The following is a 22,784-nucleotide window of genomic DNA, read 5'->3' on the forward strand; positions in this document are numbered from 1 at the left end:
ACCTTATCAAAGTGTTATGAATGCAACACCTTGCAACACTTCAACACAATTTCCAACACCCTGGGTGTTAAAAAACTTATGACACCCATAAAGTGTTGGATTTTAACACTTGAATTTTAAGAGTGTATGCATATGTATGTATATGTGTATATGTATATATATATATATGTATATATATATATATATATATATTTGTATGTATATATATGTATATGTATATATACTGTATATGTATGTATGTATATATGTATGTATGTATATATGTATATGTATGTACGTATATAATGTATGTATATTATATACGTATGTATATGTATGCATGTATGTATATGTATATGTATATGTATATATATATACATATAAACATATACATACATCAAGATCTGACGTCAGCCAAGAAGTTATTTAGCCTTTCTCAAACAAAGCTGCATGTTTAACTAACAAACAAAGACAAATGATATACGTAATTATACATTAGAGGACCACAATGAAATACTTCTATGCAACAAATTCCATTCACTCACCAAACTGTCTACTTAAATCATAAACCGCTACATATATATCTTCATAATTACAGTACAAAATATTTCAAAAACATACGTACACAACAACCCCTACAACAACCATATTTCCTTTAATATCACGGTACACGACATCACACCTTTTCTAACTGTTACGTGAACATAACAAAAAAAGCCTATGATGATGCATACAACTACTATAACTTTAAACGTTTTTTTTAATGCTCAATACATGTACTGTAACAACACTCCACACAACTTCCACTTATTAAAAGCACTTAAACATTGCCAGCTATTGTCAAGTGGACTATTGCATCATTGATGCTCTTGTTTAAAATTTATTTATTGATGCATAAAAATATAAAACAATTACAAACATCAGCAGGAGCTGAAATGGTTTACATCACAAAATTTGTTCACAATGTCAAAACCTTAAAACTTATTCACAATATCAAAACCTCAGGTAGACACAAAACAGTAAAATGTTAAAGATAAAATCCATGACAAATTCAAGTAATTAAAAACAGAATTAAGTCAAATTATTATCATAAATATAGAAAATACAAAAAAGGTCACATTATTAAATTATCATTATTATCATTTTAGTTACTAGTGTTTAAATTATGTTTATATATTATAATGCAGTAATACATTGCACATATTCGTTATTGGTACTTTAATACAGTATCAATTTTATTAATTTATATTCAGGTAAATGTTGCAATTATCCTTAACTCATCATTATCATTATTTTACAAATACTGTAACAAGGTTTTTTGCAGTACTAGAATTAAAAACATTTAGAATTAATATTATAAAATTAAAATGTACACAAACACAACACAAAAAAAAATAAAATAAAAACAATCTTTTAAATGGGGTAGGGCTAGAACTTGTTTAATAACTTGATAGTAAGTTTATGACACAAAACCTCAGAAATTGGAGTATTTGCGCGGTTTCTGAGTTTTTTTGTGTATTATACTATAGAAACTCTGAAATCAAAGTTTTGGCGGTGAGTGCAGACATTCCAAAAATGGAGTAACTACATACATTCTTATTCTTCTACTCATTTTATACACTCTGTATGTACTGAATGCCATTGAAAATGGGAACCATTTTTAATGAAAGTGGGGGTAGGTGTCTGCCAATTGTTGATTCAGCAGTAACTTAGCAATTCAAAATCTTTGTTAGGGGCACTGTAGTGGGGGAGAAGATTAGTAGTGTTATCAAGTATTGTGGCTGTTGCTGTTCTGCTTTTCAACCTTGTGGTTGGAGGTTGAATCCCTCACTTTGCATTTTGCTTGTGTCTTTAGGTAAGGCACTTTAATTAAGTTCAATGGGTGCCTAGCAGGTTCAAACACACAATGTGCTGATTATTCTGCGAAAGTATTGAATCTGCACAGGGAGCTGAGACATGATACATATATGTACTTGATCTATAATAACAACAATAACAATAATAAGAACAGCAGCAGCAGTATGAAGGGCATAGAGGTCTTGTTGGCATTTAAAGCACTATGTTTAAAATATTACTATTTATGAAAGTACACCTGTACCTATTAGTTGTACATGGCCCGGGCCCCCTCCCCACGTTTTGGCAAAAATATATAATGTCTGGAGATTTTTGTATGATCGGAAAGAAATGCAAGAAAAGAAAGAGGGAAGAAGGAGGAGAAGGATGGGAAAAAAAATGTTCATCCAGTACCCGACCGAGTTACATATTCTCGCAATTCACATTGGCGGATCTTGGGGAGGAGGTCATCGGTCCTGACCCCTCCCTTGGGCCAAAAAAAGGGGGAAAAATTTTAGACCTACCTTTTCAGGACCAGTGAGACGTGAGCTTTTTTTTTTTTTTTTAAAGAACATGAAAGTCATTAAAACACAATTCAAATGTCGAAAAAGTTCATCCCCCTGGAAAATCACAATTTTCCAGGGGGAGAACCCCCGGACCACCCTTTCTTGTTGGGATTTATCGATTCATGGGAAAAAGAATACGCATGCAACTACTCATTTATTTATGTGTATACAAACATAAAATAAAAAATGAGAAAAATTTACCTGACCGTTTTCAAGTGGGGAAAACCTTGAATTTTGAAGAAATTAAAAAGTCATTTATAAATGACATTTCAGAAGTCAGGAAAGCTCATTTCCCGCCATCTAGAAATCGAAATTTTCCTGGGGGACCCGGACCCCCTTTTTCTTTGGTGTTCATTGATTCATTAAATAATTTTCAAGAGGGGGAAAGCCTTGAATTTTGAAGAACTTGAAGGTAATTAAAAAAGACACCTCAGAAGTCGGGAAAACTAATTTCCGCCTTCTAGGAATCAAAAATTTTCCCGGACCCTCCTTTCTTGTTGGGATTTATCGATTGATGGAAAAAAAATTCTTATGCAACTACTCATATTTCTTTTTATTTTTATGTATGTACACACACATAAGACATATTATTGTAAAAACAATAGGAAAAAATTACCTGACCGTTTTCAAGAGGGGAAAACCTTTAATTTTGAAGAACTTAAATTGAAGTCGCTAAAAGGTACTTCAGAAGTCGGGAAAGCTTATTTCCCACCATTTAAAAATCAACATTTTCCAGGGGAGAACCTGAACCTCTCTTTTCTCTTTGGGTTCATTGATTCATTATAATAATTTCCAAGAGGGGAAAACCTTGAATTTTGAAAAAATTAAAAATAATTAAAAGACACCTCAAAAGTCAGGAAAACTAATTTCCGCCTTCTAGGAATCAAAATTTTCCCGGGAGAGAACCCCCTTTCTTTTTGGGATTTATTGATTCATGGAAAAAAAATCTATGCAACTACTCATTTTTTTATTTTTTATGTATGTATACACACATAAGGCCTATTTACTGTAAAAGCAATAGTAAAAAATTACCTGACCGTTTTCAAGAGAGGAAAACCTTGAATTTTGAAGAACTTAAAAGTAATTAAGACACCTCAGAAGTCGGAAAAGCTCATTTCCCACCATCTAGGAATCAAAATTTTCCCAGGGGGAAACCGGACCCCCCTTTTCTTTGGAGCTTATCGATTCATTAAAAAAAAGAATACGTAGGCCTATGCAACTACTCATTTTTTTTTTTATGTATGTTTACACACATATCAGGCCTATTTACTGTAATAACAATGAGAAAGTTTACCTGACCGTTTTCAAGAGGGGGAAAACCTTGGATTTTGAAGAACAACACACCTAGCTCAAAAGTCGCGAAAAGTCATTTCCCGCCATCTAGAAATCAAAATTTTCCAGGGGGAGGACCCCGGACCCCCTCGATTTGATTCCAGATCTGCATGATTCATATTCCCAATCATCTTATAAGTGGCCCCCCTCCCCCACTTTGAAAAACGTTCTGCCGGCCCTGTTGAAAACTCTATATTTGCATTTGATCTTGTGTTTGAACTCGTGATATTGGATTTAAAACAAAGCTTTTCCAACTAGTAAGAGAAAGGGGAGACTAGCTCTTTCAGGGCTTTCTCTCCAGACGTATAGTATAGGAGCTGTTTTGCTTCTATATCACTGTGGGGTACAATAATTAATACAATGGGTGCCTAGTAGGTTCAAACACACAATGTGCTGATCATTCAGCAAAAGTATGGATTCTGCACAGAGAGCTGAGACATGATACATAACGTGCTAGATCTATAATAAAACAATACTGTAATAAGAACAACAGCAGCAGCAGTAGTAGTGGCAGCAGCAGCAATGTGAGGTGCATAGAGGCTTTGTTGGCAAAGCACTATGTTTAAAATATTATTACTTATGAAAGTATGCCTGTAGTTGAAAAATCCATATTTGCATTTGATCTCGTGTTTGAACTCGTGTTTGTATTGGATTTACAACATGAAGCTTCTCCAACTAGGAAGGGAAAGGGAAGACTAGCTCTTTTAGGGCTTTCTCTTCTGAGGTATAGGAGCTGTCTTGCTTCTATACCACTCTCAGGGTGACTCCAACACCCCTACAATATATATGTTCCTACATTTTGTAAACTATACAGTCAGCTACTTCTATAACTTGAGTAAATACACTTTCATATACCGGTATTATAGAAAAAGTGGTAGCTTTTACCTTGGTATATTCTGTAGGTGTAATCTTTACAGTCTAATGTTCAATGATTCATGTTAGGTGTCATAGCCAATCAAGAGGATGGAGAGAGAATGTTAATGTTGGTAATGAAGGCATAATGGATCAGGCTCATGATACGTCTAATTTAACTTCTCAACAGTAAAGGATTTGATGGATGCAATGGATTGGAAAATGGTTAAAGATAAATGGGATAAACATTTTAATTATGACATTTAAATCTCTAAAATATATGGCTTCGGAATATATTTCTTAAAAATGTTAATTTACTATACTATGTCCATTTAAAAAATACACTAAATCATTCTTCTAATACACTAATCATCCCAAACTGGAACATACAAGGAAAAAGAACATATGTTTGCAGGGCATGTAAATTATGGAATGACCTACTGTATTATATATTTGCGGGACTGGGGTTATCTTCTGGGATTCTTTCTTGCTTGCTTGTGGGAGGACGTCTTGATTTCCAGGAGACTTGTGAGTTGCGGGTTTTTAATAGGATATGGTTTAAAATTTGAATTAGTAAAATGATTATTAAATTTGGAATAAGGTAAAAGAACAATGCCAAAAATATATGAACTTGTATAAGCACCATTAGAAACAGTTATTTAGTGAAAAAATAATGGACATTTTGCTACATATTAAATTCATTAGTGACAATTCAACTTAATCTCATGACTGTGTTAGCTGTAAAGCTATTCTTTATAAAATAAATACAGTATATGAAATTAACTTACCTTTAACATTTGCTACACACTAATTTACTGTAGTTCTAATGAGGAAGTGAAGAGGGTCTTTTTTTTTATTTTCTTGCACTGATTTGAAGTGCGCCTCAAGGCTATTTTATTGTGAGACACTATTAATCATCAATTTATAAATGGCATTTGTCAATGTTTGAAGATAGATCTGGGGTAAAAAAGAGCCACTTGTATGATTCAATCCAACCATGTCAAATAATATCCCAATAGATTTATACCTTACTTTCCTATAAATATGTTTTGTTATTGGCTTAAGTCTCATAACTTGACATATGTGGGTGTGCATACATAACATTCAAACATTCAAGTACATATATGGAAATAATAATTCCACTCCTATAGCACCAGCAACAACAATGAAAATTGAACCGAGGACAGACAAATGAACAATATATCATTACAAATCTGATAGAATAAACTATACAAATGGCTGAGTTCATGTTTCTTGTGGTGTATATAATAGTAAATATAATAAGTAATAAATTTAAAATATAATAGTGCAATTTATAAAACAGTGTTAAAAATGGAATGCTCTTCGGACTGAAAGTTATGTATCCTTAAAAAGTATATGGGTCTATCTAAACGAGATAGATACACAAACACACAAAATAATGGATTTGAATTTTGCAAGGTGGCTTTCCAATTGATGATTTATTCTGTCGCACTTATAATATTTAACATTTATGATATTACCCACTCTTAAGAGATCACCTTTTCCATCCTCATGGTCTTTTTCTTTTTGTCCTTCTATAACTTCTTTTTATCAACTCTATCCCCTTAACATGCCAAATTCATGTCTGCGTTGTGTTATGCCACAATCCACATTACTGCTTTTACATTTTCGTGTTAATTTATTTTGTTAAGAGGTGCTTCTTTTAATAAAGAGCATAGCCATGGCCCTTCGTATGCGGGCCCTTCCTATTTTCTAATATATCACCTAGACTACCCAAATGTGTAGGCTATTGCGTATTAGTTTAATATTAATTTGATTTTATTCATTTTGCTTCAAATTAGATAGAATACAAAAAAGGTCAGTGGGAATGTCAGTGAAGGCATATGCAGACCTTCCTGGCCTTTTAATAGCTGGTGGATCAATTCCCCCTAAAATATTATGTGCAAACCTTAAGCCCGACATATTCCTATTTGATGAATCTAATATGGCAACTGAGATCATTGAATTGACATTGCTACTAGAATAGTGGTGGGGCCAGAAAATTGCCAACAAGGGGTCTGATAGGAAGAATTTGTATGGCTTAGTATGGTCCAAATAGTGCTTTTAGACCACAATATTAAGTATTAGCAATTTAAATAACATTACTTGGATCAGGCAAATATTTTTTTAAAGTTTTGATCCAACAATCTACTCTAGCCTCCACTCACCAATGCTATCTTTGTGCAAATTGCTCCTTATAATTTTATGTATTAGATATGAATATGATTCAAAAATACAGTATTATACTAAATATTATGACGTTGTGTACAAAAGACTTTTCACATCACTGTGGAATGTATGCTTTTAAATTATTCTATAAACATTTTAAAACTCTAAGAATGAAGTAGATTTCACACAAATTGTAAATGTATACATTATATATTGAGGAGTACAGATATGGAATGTGTGCATTTGAATGCATATATTTATCTTCTCCAACTGGGTACTCATAAAACATTATCTTCTACATTTCGAAGTTCATTTCCATTTCCATCTCCATTTTGTCTTCTATTGGTATTAAATGCATAGTTTGCTATTTGTATTCTGGATCTAAACTCTGCTTGGCTATGTATACGTAGGCTATTCTGTAATAGGATAATGTTTATTTTGTTTTTTTTTTAAATTTTGCTTCAAATGTGGAAGCAGTTTAATTGGCACAGCGGGAAACGGTTTCGTTTCTCAACCTCGAGACGTTCAATACCTTACTGTGCATTTCACTTGTCCTTGAGCAAGGCACTTTTTACATTGCTTTTCTCCACCAGGAGTATAAATGGGTATGTGGTGGGGTTGCCTTGCACCACTATGGCAGCAACATAACACAAGCATGTGGACCTAATGACTAGGGAAAAACTTACAGCGATTCATATCTGTAAAGAAAGACACTATATGAATGATTAGATTAGATTAGAAGATACAATACAAACTTTAATCATATTATTCTTTATAAAAGTTTGGAAAATAAAAAAAAATAATCAGACATATATTATAATGTTTGTCTGTTTACAGGTATTAAGATGGAAAACTACTACGATTTAGTCATCTATGAGCACTGTCGGCCAGCAGAAACTCCATCTTGCCATCTCCTTTTTGAAACCACCTTGGAAAACAAGTCTGATGCAGCCAGGAGATGCTACCAGTTGTTAACCCCAAAAAGGCAGCATTTGCCTACCAATTAGTAAGTTCTAAGATACAGGTCTGTTGCTGTGTGAATATAAAACTTTATTGGAAGTAGTATATTTTTTATTCTTTGTTTACGACTCTAAATTGTTTCCGGGGGTGGGGGGGTTTGCTCCTTGGTCCCCTTCTAAGCGATTCAGGACAAAGTTTTGGCCTACCTACTAATCCTCTCATTGTGTAAATTGCTCCTTATAATTTGACATTAGGTATATTTACAAGATTCAAAAATATTATACCAAATTTTATGATGTTTAGTACAAAAAAAATTTTGTTATCTCTGTAATGTGTATTTTATTGTTATTAATTATTTTATCATTCATAATACTAGAACCCTAAGAAAGAATGAAGTAGACTTTAAACAAAATTAATCTTAAAATACAAATCTTATTTAAAATTTCATATTCAGGAGCTGATAATGATTTGGACTGTTTGCAACTACATCCATATCACCATTTATAACTTGATATTCATTTTCATTTCTATTTCTATCTCTATCGACATTTCCATTTCTGTTGTTTTGTCTAGAAGTAGTGAATATGTAACAGGATAATACCACACTAACCAATATACCTACAGCTCCAATGATGGACCATATAGCAATAACTGTATTATTGTTCTGGCCAGAAATGCTGATGGTTGTAGGAATACCATGAGTTCCTTTAGATTGTGAAATGCCAGAAGAGGTCAATTTCTGCCTGGGATGAAAGCTTGTCACTGCTCTACTTGATGTCATTGAAGTCTGATAGCCAATGACACATTCCTTTGTGTCTGCTGATCTTGTACTGGTGGCTCTACATGTGAACCACTGATTGCTTGATTCAATGGATATTGTGTATGACAATGATAACGTTTCATTAAATGTTAACTGAGATTGGGATGTCAAAACACCACCAGTATTATCAATCCAGGTCAAGGTTATTTGAGGATCACTTGGTGAACTTGTACAGACTATCTGTTGTCCAGGTTCACCTGAAGTGGTTGAGCAGATAGGTTGAGGAATAAGGTTCCTTATAATAAGTGTAGACAGTTTTATATTGTCAGGTGGATATTTAGGAAAAAGTAAAGTACATGTGTATATGCCATGGTCAGTTTCTTCAATGTCATTAACTTGTAAACTTTGCGTGTAGTTATTCTCTGAAGATGATACTCCATTAACACTGTACTTTGAAGAATTACCTAATACCATGTCATTGTCTTTCCACCATATTATCATCGTATTTTCACTCGTTGTTTCAAATAACCCCAATTTTATTGTACAGGTAAATGTAACTGCATCAGTACCAACATCGACAGTAATGTATTCTGGAGAAAGTTTTACACTGTATGACATTACTTGCAGAGTGGTAGCTAGTATTATAATAGATGATAACACACTTTTTCCAGACATTTTTAGTTTTTTAAGCAATCAATCAATTATCTTGAATGTGTATTGTATGTACTTTCTTCTCCACCTGGAAGATGGTACTAGTTGTAGAATGTCTTCAAAAGAATTTCAGATCTGAAAGGAAAATTTGGAAACCATACAAATTTAATTTCACCATACACCTTTTTTTAACAGAAACAATTCAATATAAAATATATTTTTCAACAAATATTGCTTCACTCTATTGTTATTGGGAGAGACTTCACAAAGCATAACTGAGCCCAGTTTGTGTACAGTATAGTGACACTGGATTAATTCTATTATAAAATTAAGAATTACATTTTAAAATAAATAATTATGAATTGTTGTTTATTTATTATAATTAAGTAGATTTTAATTATACTTTGCAAGACCCTGGAATTGGCTATTTAATAAGTTTCATAGTATACAGTAAACATTCTGTAAATTATAAATATTTTATGATCTGTTCCTTAAGATAAAAAAAATTCAAAAAGAGAGACAGAGAGATAAAAAAAATTCAAAATTTTTAGACCATATTGGAATTACTTGTATATTTAAAAAGGTTAACTTACAGTAAAAAATTTCATGTAGAATTTTTAAAACAATTATCATTAAAAAGTTATAAAGTAAAATTCATTAAAAACGAAAATGAATTAATAATGAAGATAATTATGAAAAAGGCAACTCAACATCATTGCTAAGACTCAAACTAGGTCTGCAATGGTATGATGTGCAGTATAAAATTGCAATATAGATATCAATCCCTCAGTGCATATTTAGTTTCATCTACCTACAAAATTCCACAGTTTGAGGGAGAATATTGTTCATGTATTTCACTGTAATTTTGAGCAGCTAGTTTGAATGCTTAAAAAAACATAAATTATTAAACATAAAAGTTAAAGTATCTATTTGTTAATATTCAAAATATGTAGAAACATGCATATTGTTTTATCCACAAATTTCATCATGGTCTTTGCTTAGACAAAGTTTGTAAAATATCCAAGCATGGAAAGTGACAAGTTACCCAACAGAAAAAACTCTGTGCAAAAAGATAGGAAAACAAGAAGAAAGAAAGAAAAAGAAAAAATCAGAAAAATAACATTGCTTTTCCGCTAGTGCAGGAAAAACCAATAATCACATATTTTTGTTGTGCCAGTATGAAATAAAGAAAACCCCTTGATCCTGCTGGTACTGGTTGGAAACTATGAGACCAATTTGTTGGACAGCTTTGCTCTCTGAAGGGAAAATCCAAGTACCAACCCTACCTGGTTGGTATTTTACCAATTGTGTTTTCCTGTCCAAGTATTAAAGCTATATTTTGTGTAGTGATTTTAGATTAAATTGAATTTCTTAAAAACATGAAACCAATAGTAATTTCTGCTAATTCTGGTATAAATTAGTAATTTCCTTCTTATAGGACGCGCGTAATATGGCTGTTGGTCATAGCAGAATTTTGTTATATACAGGGTCAAATTTTTAGTAGGGAATATATAACAGTACACAGATATTAAAATTAACCAACTAATTTATACATACAGTACCACAATTTTTGTGAAAGTTCTGCTGCACCTTGCACATGTTACACTTCAGAGGGGAATTAAAAGAGTAATTTTTATTTCCTGATTTAGTTTTGTAGATGAATGATAATAAAATGTGTATTATCATTTAAGTTTATCAGTTTATTTAGTAAAAGCAGCAAACATGGTTAGAATTTTTTTATTACACAGTATGTGTGCCCTGAACAATGGGGCCTTTGTATTCTTGGTCCTCTACATTCCAAAACTTGTTTTCTGGATTGAAAAGTGAATTCCACCCTAATCATATAATTCCACTATAGCAGTACCCATTAAACAAAGACCTGGATTTGCTCCTGTTATGACTTGATGGTCTACTGTCTCTTATACACATCTAGATGTGTATAAGAGACAGCTGTAATATACAAATATTAATGTAATGTAGAAATCTGATCATGAAGTAAAAGAATGTACCCAAAACCTTTTATTTACACTGTACGTTACAGGTCAAAACCACTAGATGCACATTGTAATGTAACATACTAAATCCTTTCCAAGCCACTTGGGGTGCTGGATCTTATCCCCAGTTTCCGTAGTGTGAAGCGGATGAGAGTTGTACTCCCCCTGGACGGGACACTAGTCCGTCGCACGTTACTCCCCAGCAGTTTTGCTGGTACCCATTGAGACTGAAGCAATGTAATTAAAGTGCCTTGCCCAAGGACACAAGCGAATCTGCACCGTAGATCAAAACCACTAGATGCACATTTTAATGTAATGTAACATAGTTCAGTTAAATAGTACTTTATAGCGGAGTCTCAAAATGCTGTGGACTAGCTTCTACAGTAACTTTCTTCTTCCCTAAGCGTCTCTTCATGTCTGAGCTACCTGGTAAATCGGTACCAGCTACTCTTGTCTGTCCACAACATTCTTGCAACCATAGCAGCTCATGACCAAAAGGACAATGTCAGGCACTCTGCAACAATTCATTGCCAGAATGTCGGAGAAAAATATTGAAACATGGTGTAATTTTTGTAGGGAAGTACTTTAGTCATTAATTCACATTCTCCCGATTGTATTGTTCAATAGGAACCAGAGTAATTTAGTCTAATTTAGTCTTCAGTAATATATTAATGATTAACTTTAAAAAAGCAAAAAGTAACGATAACAGTGTTCTTTTATTATGTAGGATCTGACTTGTACAGGTTACAACATTCTAATCACAATATACTCTAAATAGTAGTGATCACATTTGCACTCTAATTCGAAGCACAGACTCTTGCAGACCAAACCAAGTACTGTTACGATTTTTAATCCTGCGAGAAATCCACTCATGAGACATGAGGTGTATTTTGTATTCAAATTTGAATTATGTGTAAAGCTAAAGTACATTTAGTGTGTTCTGAGTTCCCATAAACTTACATTTAATTGATAAACAGTAGTGACCTATTTTTGTTTATAGTTCCTTATAGTCGGCAGAACTGCTGATTTCTTTTTTTTGGGCCCCTGGGTATCCCCTATCACCCAGCCATAGATTTCTATCTCTATTATGAATTACTTGTATGTATCTGGAGGTACTGGTAATTGAGATTCATTGTGGAAATCTACTCAAATTTGTCTACCGCAACATCAAAACTAGTCATTCTGTAGGTATTTCACACTTGAATGATGACTACAGTGCTCTAGTAAGCAGTCTATGGCCCAGGTCTAAAATGGCTTTGCTAGGATTACTTAAGTCATGCTTCTCCTATCATCCTTGTTATCATCATCGTTTTTAAAATCCAAATGCAGAAAGAAAATTCTAAAATTTGAAGAAATTTATTCTAAGAAGAGGTGCATTTCCATGTAAAAACTTGTTTTCTGGATTGAAAAGTGAATTCCACCTTAATCATATAATTCCACTATAGCAGTACCCATTAAACAAAGACCTGGATTTGCTCCTGTTATGACTTGATGGTCTATGACTGAAAGATTATGATTTTCAATCACTTTTTGTTTTTAAAATTATTATTTTTTTTTTATTTGTTGGTTAAAAAGTTTATCAGATATATTTAAAAGTGTGTTCATCACTGACAAATGATAGTATATTTTATAGTCTTTTTTATTTTATTACAAATGAAGATACACTGCATATTTTCAATGCTGATTGTATTATGTACTATATTAGTAAAACTGAAAAATAATTATATGTAGATATTTATTTTTTGTTAAGGAAAAATCGAAATAGCTGCGAAGGCTAAAACCACTATATAACTATACTTAACTATACAGAATAAAAGCAGCTTCATATGCAAAATTACTATACCTAAAGATTTTTCAATAATTTAATCTGAAGACATTAAAAGCAAAACCAAAAATTATATAGTGGGGGAATTTAAGCCGTATCTCTAATGTATATACTTTTCTAACATATAAGAACTCTAACAATAAAGTAAATTTAAACAAATTAAATCTTGAATCATAAATCTTATTAAATGTTATATAGGCCTATTGAGTTCTTGATAATAATTTGGATTGTGTGCAGGTAAATCCATGTACCCATCTTCGTCCAGTTGATTTCCATTTTCATTTTGTCTTCTATTGGTAAATATGTAACATGATAATGCCACACTGACCAATATACCTACAGCTCCAATGATGGACAATATAGCAATAACTGTATTATTGTTCTGCTTAGAAGAGAGGACATTTTCTTTTGCTTGTTTTCTTTTTCTTGTTGTCATTTGAAGTCTGATAGCCAATGACACATTCTTTTGCATCTGTTGATCTTGCACTGGTGGCTCTACATGTGAACCACTGGTTGCTTGATTCAATGGAAATTGTGCATGACAATGATAACATTTCATTAACTGTTAACTGAGATTGGGATGTCAAAACACCACCAGTATTATCAATCCAGGTCAAGGTTATTTGAGGATCACTTGGTGAACTTGTACAGACTATCTGTCGTCCAGGTTCACCTGAAGTGGTTGAGCAGATAGGTTGAGGAATAAGGTTCCTTATAATAAGTGTAGACAGTTTTATATTGTCAGGTGGATATGAAGGGAAAAGTAAAGTGCATGTGTATATTGTATGCCATGGTCAGTTTCTTCAATGTCATTAACTTGTAAACTTTGCGTGTAGTTATTCTCTGAAGATGATACTCCATTAACACTGTACTTTGAAGAATTACCTACAGTAATACCATGTCATTGTCTTTTCACCATATTATCATTGTATTTTCACTAATTATTTCAAATAACCCCAATTTTATTGTACAGGTAAATGTAACTGCATCAGTACCAACATCGACAGTAATGTATTCTGGAGAAAGTTTTACACTGTATGACATTACTTGCAGAGTGGTAGCTAGTATTATAATAGATGATAACACATTTTCTAGACATTTTTTATTTTTCTTAAAGAAGTCGATTATCTTGAATGTGTATTGTATGTAGTGTCTTCTAAATTAATTCTAAATTAATCAACCTGGAAGGTAACTGGTAGAATGTCTTCAACAGAATTTCAGTTCTGAAGGAAAAATTTGGAACCATACAAATTTTCTTTCAACATACACATATTTTAAACAGAAAAAAAATTCAATTTGAAATATTATTACAACAAATATTGCTACACTCTATTATTATTAAGAGACTTCACAAAGCATAACTGGGCCCAGTCTGTGAACAGTAGTGACACTGGAGAGATTCTAACTGTATAATTAAGAAATACATTTTAAAACTAGATTTAAATTTGTCACCAATGAATTTTAGGTGATACAGGGATACGGTAGTGATCACATGATCTCTATTTTTATAATTCTGGAATGATTGATCATGAAGGAGGCCGTTGGTATCAGAATCAAACCAGGCATTAAAAAAGTTAGGTAAATTTGTTAATACAGTGTCAGTATGTTGACACAAACGTGCACACATATTTGTATGTTTCATGCGTGCATACGGCGTTGTTTAGGTCCTAAAATGACTGAAAAAGAATTAAAATTGAGCTTCCGTACATGCTGTGTGCTTGAAAATTCGCGCATGGAGTGAAAAATTTTGAAATGCTCAAAATTGCCTAAAACGTACTCTGATTCGGTCAAAAAATGATTTTGAGCATTTTGAAATTTTAACGCACATGTACGCGGAAGCAGTGATGCACGCGCAGATGTTGACGAGGATGGAAAGTTGACGCTTGATATGAAGTATACTTGTGCCAAGTTTCATTAAAAAATGCCTGTCGGTAGGAATTTATGATCAATAATAAAATTTCACAAAATGGCATGTAGATGACGTCAAAAGACTGTGAAGTCACCAAAAAAGTTGCATGCAAAACTTCAGACATAGACCTATATGCTGGCCAACTAGCAAGGATAGAGCCTGTGTTGTTTTTGAGAAAAGCCGCAAACAAAAAAAGGGGGAAAAGAATATAAAAAGAAGAAATAAATAAATAAAGTAAAAAAAAATCATAAGAAAAACCATAGGTGTAGCAGCGTATCACCTAATAAATAATTATGAATTGTTATTTATTATTAAGTAGCTTTTAATTATATTTGCATAGACCCTGGATTTGGCCAGTTTAAAAAAAATGTATAATTCAGTTAAATTCTTGGACCGTATTGGAATCACTTGGATATTTAATAAGGTTAACTTACAGTAAAAAATTTAATGTTGAATTTGCAAAAAAAGTATCATTAAAAAGTTATAAATAAAAAATACATTAAAAACAAAAATGAAATCATAATAAAGAAAATTATGAAAAAAAGCAACTCGATGTCAGTGCTTTTGTCAGTGAAACTAGGGCTGTACTGGTAATAGCAAGGGTGTGATGACGAATTTGACTGTATAGAATTTGAACCTGCAGAAGTCAGTGCCTCTTTAGTTTCATCTACTGTGCATTTAAATTTCACAGTTTGAGGGAGAACATTGTTTCACTAGAGAAAATGTACAGTACTACAGTACTCAGATAGTAAAAATTAACCAAATAATTTATACATACCACAATTTATGTGAAAGCTTCTATGCACAGGTTACACCTCATAGGGGCAGGAAATTATAAGATTCTTAGTTCCTGATTTAGTTTACAGATGAATTGATAATGAAAGTAGAGATTGTGGCATTTTATTAATTTAGTAAAAGCAGCAAGCATGGTTAAACTTTTTGATTACACACTATGTGTGCCCTAAACAATAGGCCATTGTTTTCTTGGTTCTGCTACATTCCAATAATACATACTGTATAAATTAAATATAGATATATGGAAAAACCAGAAACAACAGTCTAGATGGTGAATGAATATACATAGTACTGAACGTAACACAAGAGAATATAGAGCAGCCCTCTAAGAGTGCATATACCTCTGTGTCTGTGCTTAAATACTGAACAATACACAACACAATTATCTGTGATCTTCACATTGTCTTTTGACCTTTTGGTCTTGTAATTTGTAGGGTGTGGAGATGCATTTGGTAATCTTAAGTTGTTTTATCAAATTTATACCCAAAAAACTTGTAGTTATTAATATTTTTCTTATCAAATAAATATTTCATTTTTTGGTGACACACTTAGAATTTGGTTAAATTAATTATGCACACGTCATTTCTAAGATTACGTCACGTTTTTCTCGGTGTAAAAAGCATATAACCTTCCCGCTCTGCTCTCTTGCTCATTGATGTACAGTAGGCTACACACAAGAGCAGTATTGATAGTATGCCTAATAGTTTAAGGCAGGGGCACCGTGATCATAGCCAACAATATCTGCATGGGTTTGCGTCCGGCTCGCTCCTATAGTTCTGGTGGTGAAACAAGTCTTCTCAGATAAGGACTATAAACCGTAGGCCCAGTGTACACAAATGCTCATGTGCACTTTAAAGAACCCAGTACATCTTTCGAGATAAGTAGGGGGTTACCCCGGTGTACTGGTTCACTCGGCCCCTGTCGTAGACAGATGAAAGTACGCCGGTTTACTGGCTGCAGAGGACATGAAGTGACCCTCAGGGGAGGAGAAAGTTATTGGAAAGTCCAACATCTAGTCCCGAGCGCATAGAGACCTCGTTTGTTTGCGCTATATAAATCCATCTATTATTATTATTATTTAATTGATTCGTTTCGAAACTGTTTTTCCAGGTGCTTGGCCGTCACACATTGCTGTGTTCTACCACATAATTGTACTGTACTGTACCTCTACTTTAAGTCATGCTTCGAAAGAAGCTGCTTAGTGAAATATAACCATTTCCATTTCATTTTATTTTCATTATGCATAATTGCTTTTAAGAGTAATTGGGCCACCTGTCATCATCTAAATGTTTTAAACCTGTTGAAATATTTAATTTTAAAATTATTGTGTATACTGGCAATTGTGTACCATCCTAGATCTCAATATAATGCTTCTTTAGCTATCTAGGTGCTCTTAGAATTAATATTACCTACTTTATTTCAACATGGAAAAGTTTGTATCACCCGATGGGTGTTTTTGAATAAAAAGCATGAAGGTATCTGCATTTTATTAACATCAAATTATGCAAGCCAAATATGTGCTCAAACTAATCCTTGAAACAAAAACTAATAATTGCTTGGTACACAAGTAAGCAAATAATTAGATAGTGTGTTCTTTGAAATAATAATTTAATGATAAAATATATTGTATTTTGATGGCTGTATCAATTTACTTTGAATTACTAACTACTAACTACTAAATCCTTTCCATCCACTGGGGCTCATAGGGCTGGAGCTTATCCCCAGTTTCTGTAGTGTGAAGCAGATGAGAGTTGTACAGCTCCCCCTGGACGGGACACTAGTCCATCGCAGGTTAGTCCCCAGCAGTTTGCTGGTAGGTACCCATTGATACAGCTGGGTGGACTGAAGCAATGTAGCTAAAGTGCCTTGCCCAAGGACACAAGCGAATCTGTAGAGACTCGAAACCCTGACCTTACGATTGAAGGCCCAAACCTCAACCGCTGCGCCAAACTGCCACTACTTTGAATTACCAGGACACTTTGTGAACCCCATGTATATTATGGTATTAATATTCCATGTTGCAGCCCATTATGTTCACCATAAACTCAGTCTATATGTTTGTAATAATTGTCAAGTAATGTTGGTCAAGTCCTTTTTTCCTTAGAATTATTTTTATTATTTTCTAAAAACAGATATTTTTTTAACTTAACACTACTGTATTTAAAGCAAAATGATTCTTTTAAAGTGAACATGTGCCAACTGCTTTTGTGATTTGATGATTCACATTATGACACTTAATCTGGTGCTTCCAACTGATCATAATGGGGGGTATAGTTGATGTAACCATCATTATCTTGTGATGGAGCATCTGATGTTCCCAACTCTTCGTAATGACTGGGGGTATTGTTGACAGTCTCCATGTAACCATCATTATCTTGTGATGGAGCACCTGGATGTTGTCCTGTGGATTCACCATGTTGCTGACGTATGCCACATGGTTCCATTGACATCCCTTTGTCACATTTTTGTTTATTTTTTCTCATGGTTATGTACAGTAATACCACATTCATTACAATACGTACCATACCAATGACAGATATTATGATCGTAACTAAATTGATCTCTTCTGATAAGATATTTTGATGGGATGTTTCACTATCAGTTAGCATGTGCACATTCTCACTTTTAGTTGCTTCAGAAGCCTCTGTTGGGATATTTTGGCAATAGCTTACAGGTGGTGTTGATGGTGAGGTAAGGTAACTTTTACCAGATTCGTCATTGGAGTTTGATGTGATTGGAACGTTCTCTGTAGTTGCTGGCACACCTACAGTTGACTGATTGTAAGTAAATGAGAAGCGTATGGTATTCCTACCTATACATATGCATTCCTGTGTTGTTACTGATCCTGGAATTGTAGCTACACAGGCAAACCGTTCACCTTGGTATAAAGACTCAATGGGTGCTCTATGTGCTAATGAATGGTAATTATGTGTTCTTACTGTGCTTTGAGTGCTTTCTGTCAGTACATTGCCGTTTTTGTCAATCCATTGCAGTGTTATTGGTGGATCACCTGGACCACTTAAACACAGCAATTGCAACACTTGTTGTTCAGTTTCATGGTCATAACACTTAAGTGGAGTAATGACATTCCTTACATTCAGGTAACTAGATTGTGTGCCTCTCGGGTTGGATTCAGACGTAAACTCAATTACATGGGTAATCTACTAATAACCTCGGGGTTAAATGTGACGGTCGTTCGGACGAGTGAAATAACAATCCATTTACCCATTAATTTGACGTAATTAAAAGTTACGTATTTTAAAAGCTTCTGCAAGGTCAGAATTCTGACTAGTTCGTGGCCTGAGTGACGACCCCGTGTCAAATTAGCAATGTTTTCGCGGCAATTTCAATACTTCATACACGAATTTACGCTATTTCTGCTTACTTTTTATACAATTTACTCATTTCCTTGCGATTATCCTTACAAATTGATGCCGAATTATGATTAACCCAGCCGACCTATCCTGACAACTTTTATATTGCTTTTCGACGACAGATTTGATCTAAACCAAGCTTTTCGACGAAGAAAGTACAGCAACGACAAAGACAATGACCAGCGTGGAAAGAAAGCTTAGGCAACAACGCGAAGAATCATGCAGCGTGACCCGGCGTTGTTTACAAATCTGAATGGTGAACTTGTGACCTGGGCCTTGTTACGAGTGATTAATTATGCCTTGAGGCTAGGTGTAATTGAAATATCCAGTAAAAAAGTGGGTTTTTGGGCCAGATGTTTTTCGAATTATACCCTGGGGCATTATTTAATTGCCGCACGCGACCGCTCAGTTGGTGGTACCCAGTTAAATTTTACTCGTCCGAATCGGCCCTAAGAGCACCAGCAATATATAAATTACAGGTGTATCTACCAATGTCATCATCTTAATTCCATGTACTGTCAACTTTGTGTAATGTTGCTGCTTCCAATAGATGACATTCCATAGAGACTTGATCAAATAATTTATCATTATCATTAATTCTTGTGGTGCTCCCCCTGAATGGCAATCTGTGTTCCCATGCTATCCAATGTTTAGATGTTGCCGACACTGGATCCAGCTGTACAGTGCAGGTAAAGGTAACAGATTCCGAGTCAACATCAGTAATAATGTACTCAGGAGAAACAACCACAGTTTGTGATGAAACATTGAGAATGGCAACTGTTGCTATGATTACACCAATATGGAAGTATAACATATTGCACTGAACTGAAAGGTAAAGGATGTAAGTGAATTGAAAAATCCAGTTTGTAACATCCTCATAAGGCTATTTATTTTAATTTAGTATAGTTTTTGCTTGTATTTTTACTTTTGATCCACAGCTTAGATTATTTATAATGGAATCCTGAACATTTTTTTCTCTGAAATGAAGTAGTGGAACAAAAAATATGGGTTGCGGTGAGAATTGAAACAGCAACTGCCTGAGTCTGTGGTGGCCCCAGAAATTTGATGGCCCCAGAAATTTGATGACAAGCGGTCCGACATGTCCATCAGTGAGGTCCAAACCCAGGGGTCAACTAGAGCCTCGATCAGGATCCCGGAATAAAAAAGTTTTTATGGCTCAAAATTGTGCTTTTTAGATCACAATATTAGGGATTAGCAATCAAAAATGTTTTGGACACTCAAATCTGTTGTACGTTTGTCGCAGCATCAGACGAAATGCCCTCCCTGCCCCCAAATGACGCCACCAGTGGCCTGTCCGACAGTGGGGTCTGAACCCAGGGGCTGAGTATAGCCTCAATCAGGGTCCATAGGGAGAGTTTTTATGGCTTAGTATGGCCCAAAATTGTGTTTTCAGACCACAATATTAATGATTTGCAATCACTAGCCTGACATTAATGTAAATTTAAACTAGTTGACCATTGATCTTTTCTATCTGAGACAGTTTCATTGCTATCTTAAAGCCAGAAGAAGTTGAGTCTAGAACTTTTATCACTCCAAATTATAAATATAGTACAATAAAGTAATGATTGTCTTGTAAATTAAGTATACTAAAATTACCTCTCACTGAGTTATAATAAGACAAAAAGTAGTGTACTGTAATCATAGATTTTACTTACTTGCTTATAGTATATTGATTGCTAATTCTGAAGAATACTTTACCCGTCTATAATCCTTCTGTATTTAAGCATGAACTCATACGCTATATTTATGTGTTTGGGTTCTCAGTAGTTCATAAAACTATAGGTTATTTCTTAATAAGGAAGTGTGGTGTGCAGTACTATCCCATTTCAAGTTATTCAATCAGTCCAATTGAATCAGAACAATAACATTCCAAATTATTTTGACAATACATGCATATATAAGGTCCATGTATCCAAGCTATACTGTAATAGGCCTATAGGCCTGGAATATTTAACTGTACTTGTAAGAAATTATTTATAGAACCATGTCGCAAAGATGTAATTGTGAAGAGCTTAGAATCCATGCATTGCAATGGATAGGATGATCTTTCACTAGAATACTACGTACATAATTTAATACTGCGTGGAATATCACAACAAAGTGTTACAAAAGAAATCTTGAATTGATAAAAAGAAAAATAAATTAGCTGTAAGAAGTTATAATTTCAACAATTTTAAATTTAAAGCAATAAATTCAGAACAAATTAAGGTATTCAATAGCAGGAAAAAGTTGGAGATTTGTGATGTTGCAGTGGTTTATTGGGTTTTGGCTTTGCTGTTGAGTAAAGCCGGGCACTCACTGCTTCGTACGACCTTCGCATAGTGACTCTAACTCCGCTCCTTCTGAACGCTAGACCACGCAACGCCGTCTGCTGATTGTCAGTGGTTGTCTGAACGGATCGTGATTAAAATTATCAGTTGCGCGCGTCATCGCATTGCATTCTTCGTAGAATTGCGGTGGTCGCCGACTGTCAGGCATAGTAAGTGTCCGGTTTAGGTCGTGTTAGGATTCATGATTTTTTTAAAAAGCACCCGAAGTTTTAAAAGATTTAATCATGCTTTGAGTATATAAATCAATAGAAGCCACTGTTTGGCTTTGATGTTGAAATTACCTGACTTATGCGTCAACGCGATCGTACTCATGAAATTGCAAAACTATCTAATTCTGAAAACGATTGTGACGCATACAAACAGCATCCGCAAATCTTTTTCTGAACCAATTCAGTAATGTACTCTGCCTAATATCACAGAAGATTTTGTTAGAAAACAAATCACATCAATGTCGGCTAGCAAAGCAACTGGTCCGGATGGCGTTAGTGTAAAAATGCTAAAGCTTGCGTCTCCGTACGTTATTAAATCGTTAACGCACGTATTGAACCTCTCAATAAAATGTGAACAGTATCCCTCAGATTGGAAACACGCATTGGTCACACCGATTATTTCAAAGATTTTGGAAAGATGGGTACACTCGGCTGTTTATTCATTCCTTAATGAAAATAATCTTATTCCTCGCTGCCAATCGGAGTTTTTCAACTGAAACAACATTGCATGACTTAACGAATGAATGTCTTCATGCTATGGAACGTGGTGAAATGACTGGTACTGTTTTCATTGATCTCCGTAAAGCATTTGACTCTGTAAACCATATAATTCTCCTAGATAAACTTCGGCATATGCATATGTCTGCTTCTGTCATTATGTGGTTTAAATCTTACCTTAGTGATCGGAGTCAATCTGTTAATATTGGTGGGAAATTGTCAAAACCTTTGCCATTAAACACTGGCGTGCCACAAGGAATGATTTTAGGACCACTGTTATTTATTATTTATACCAGTGATCTCCCACCTTGTATCCCTCTATTCTATTTATGCTGATGACTCAACATTAACCTGTTGCTCCTTCAGTGTTAAGGATATTGAAAATAAATTAAATGGAGCACTGGACATAGTTAACGATTGGGCCATTAGAAACAAACCTACAATTAATTCAAACAAGACTAAATCCATGCTCGTTGGATGCAAAAAAAAAATTTCCAACGTAGGCTTGTAATGTCACTCTTGCCCATACTGTAATTGTTAGAACGAAATCATGTAAGTGTCTTGGTGTCTTCTTTGACGAAACTTTGGACACCACATATTGAATTTGTCAAGAAAACAGTTTCATCCATTAAAGTTCTGTAGTTCACATGCAGAACTTATTATAGCCTCCTTCCATGCAACTTTTTTTTAAAATTTTATATATATA

General features: G+C 34.0%; 1 protein-coding gene across 2 annotated transcripts in view; it reads right to left on the bottom strand.

Annotated features, from left to right (window-relative positions):
- LOC117120925 overlaps positions 1-21,958 on the bottom strand; it is a 25,768-nt gene extending 3,810 nt beyond the window's left edge. Inside the window, exons 1-2 of one of the 2 annotated variants that reach the window (XM_033266028.1) lie at positions 21,653-21,958; positions 5,351-9,258 (exon numbers count right to left, since the gene is read on the bottom strand). In XM_033266028.1, coding sequence (XP_033121919.1) covers positions 8,149-9,147 — 999 coding nt within the window. In that variant the 5' untranslated portion in view covers positions 9,148-9,258; positions 21,653-21,958 and the 3' untranslated portion in view covers positions 5,351-8,148. Of the gene's footprint in view, positions 1-5,350; positions 9,259-15,629; positions 15,740-21,652 lie in introns of those variants that run through there. The other variant, XM_033266027.1, reaches the window with a different exon arrangement.
- Positions 21,959-22,784: the final 826 nt, after the last annotated feature.

Source organism: Anneissia japonica, unplaced genomic scaffold, assembly GCF_011630105.1.
Source record: "Anneissia japonica isolate Jap-2015-1 unplaced genomic scaffold, ASM1163010v1 scaffold1626_len201304_cov172, whole genome shotgun sequence".
Classification (NCBI taxonomy): domain Eukaryota; kingdom Metazoa; phylum Echinodermata; class Crinoidea; order Comatulida; family Comatulidae; genus Anneissia; species Anneissia japonica.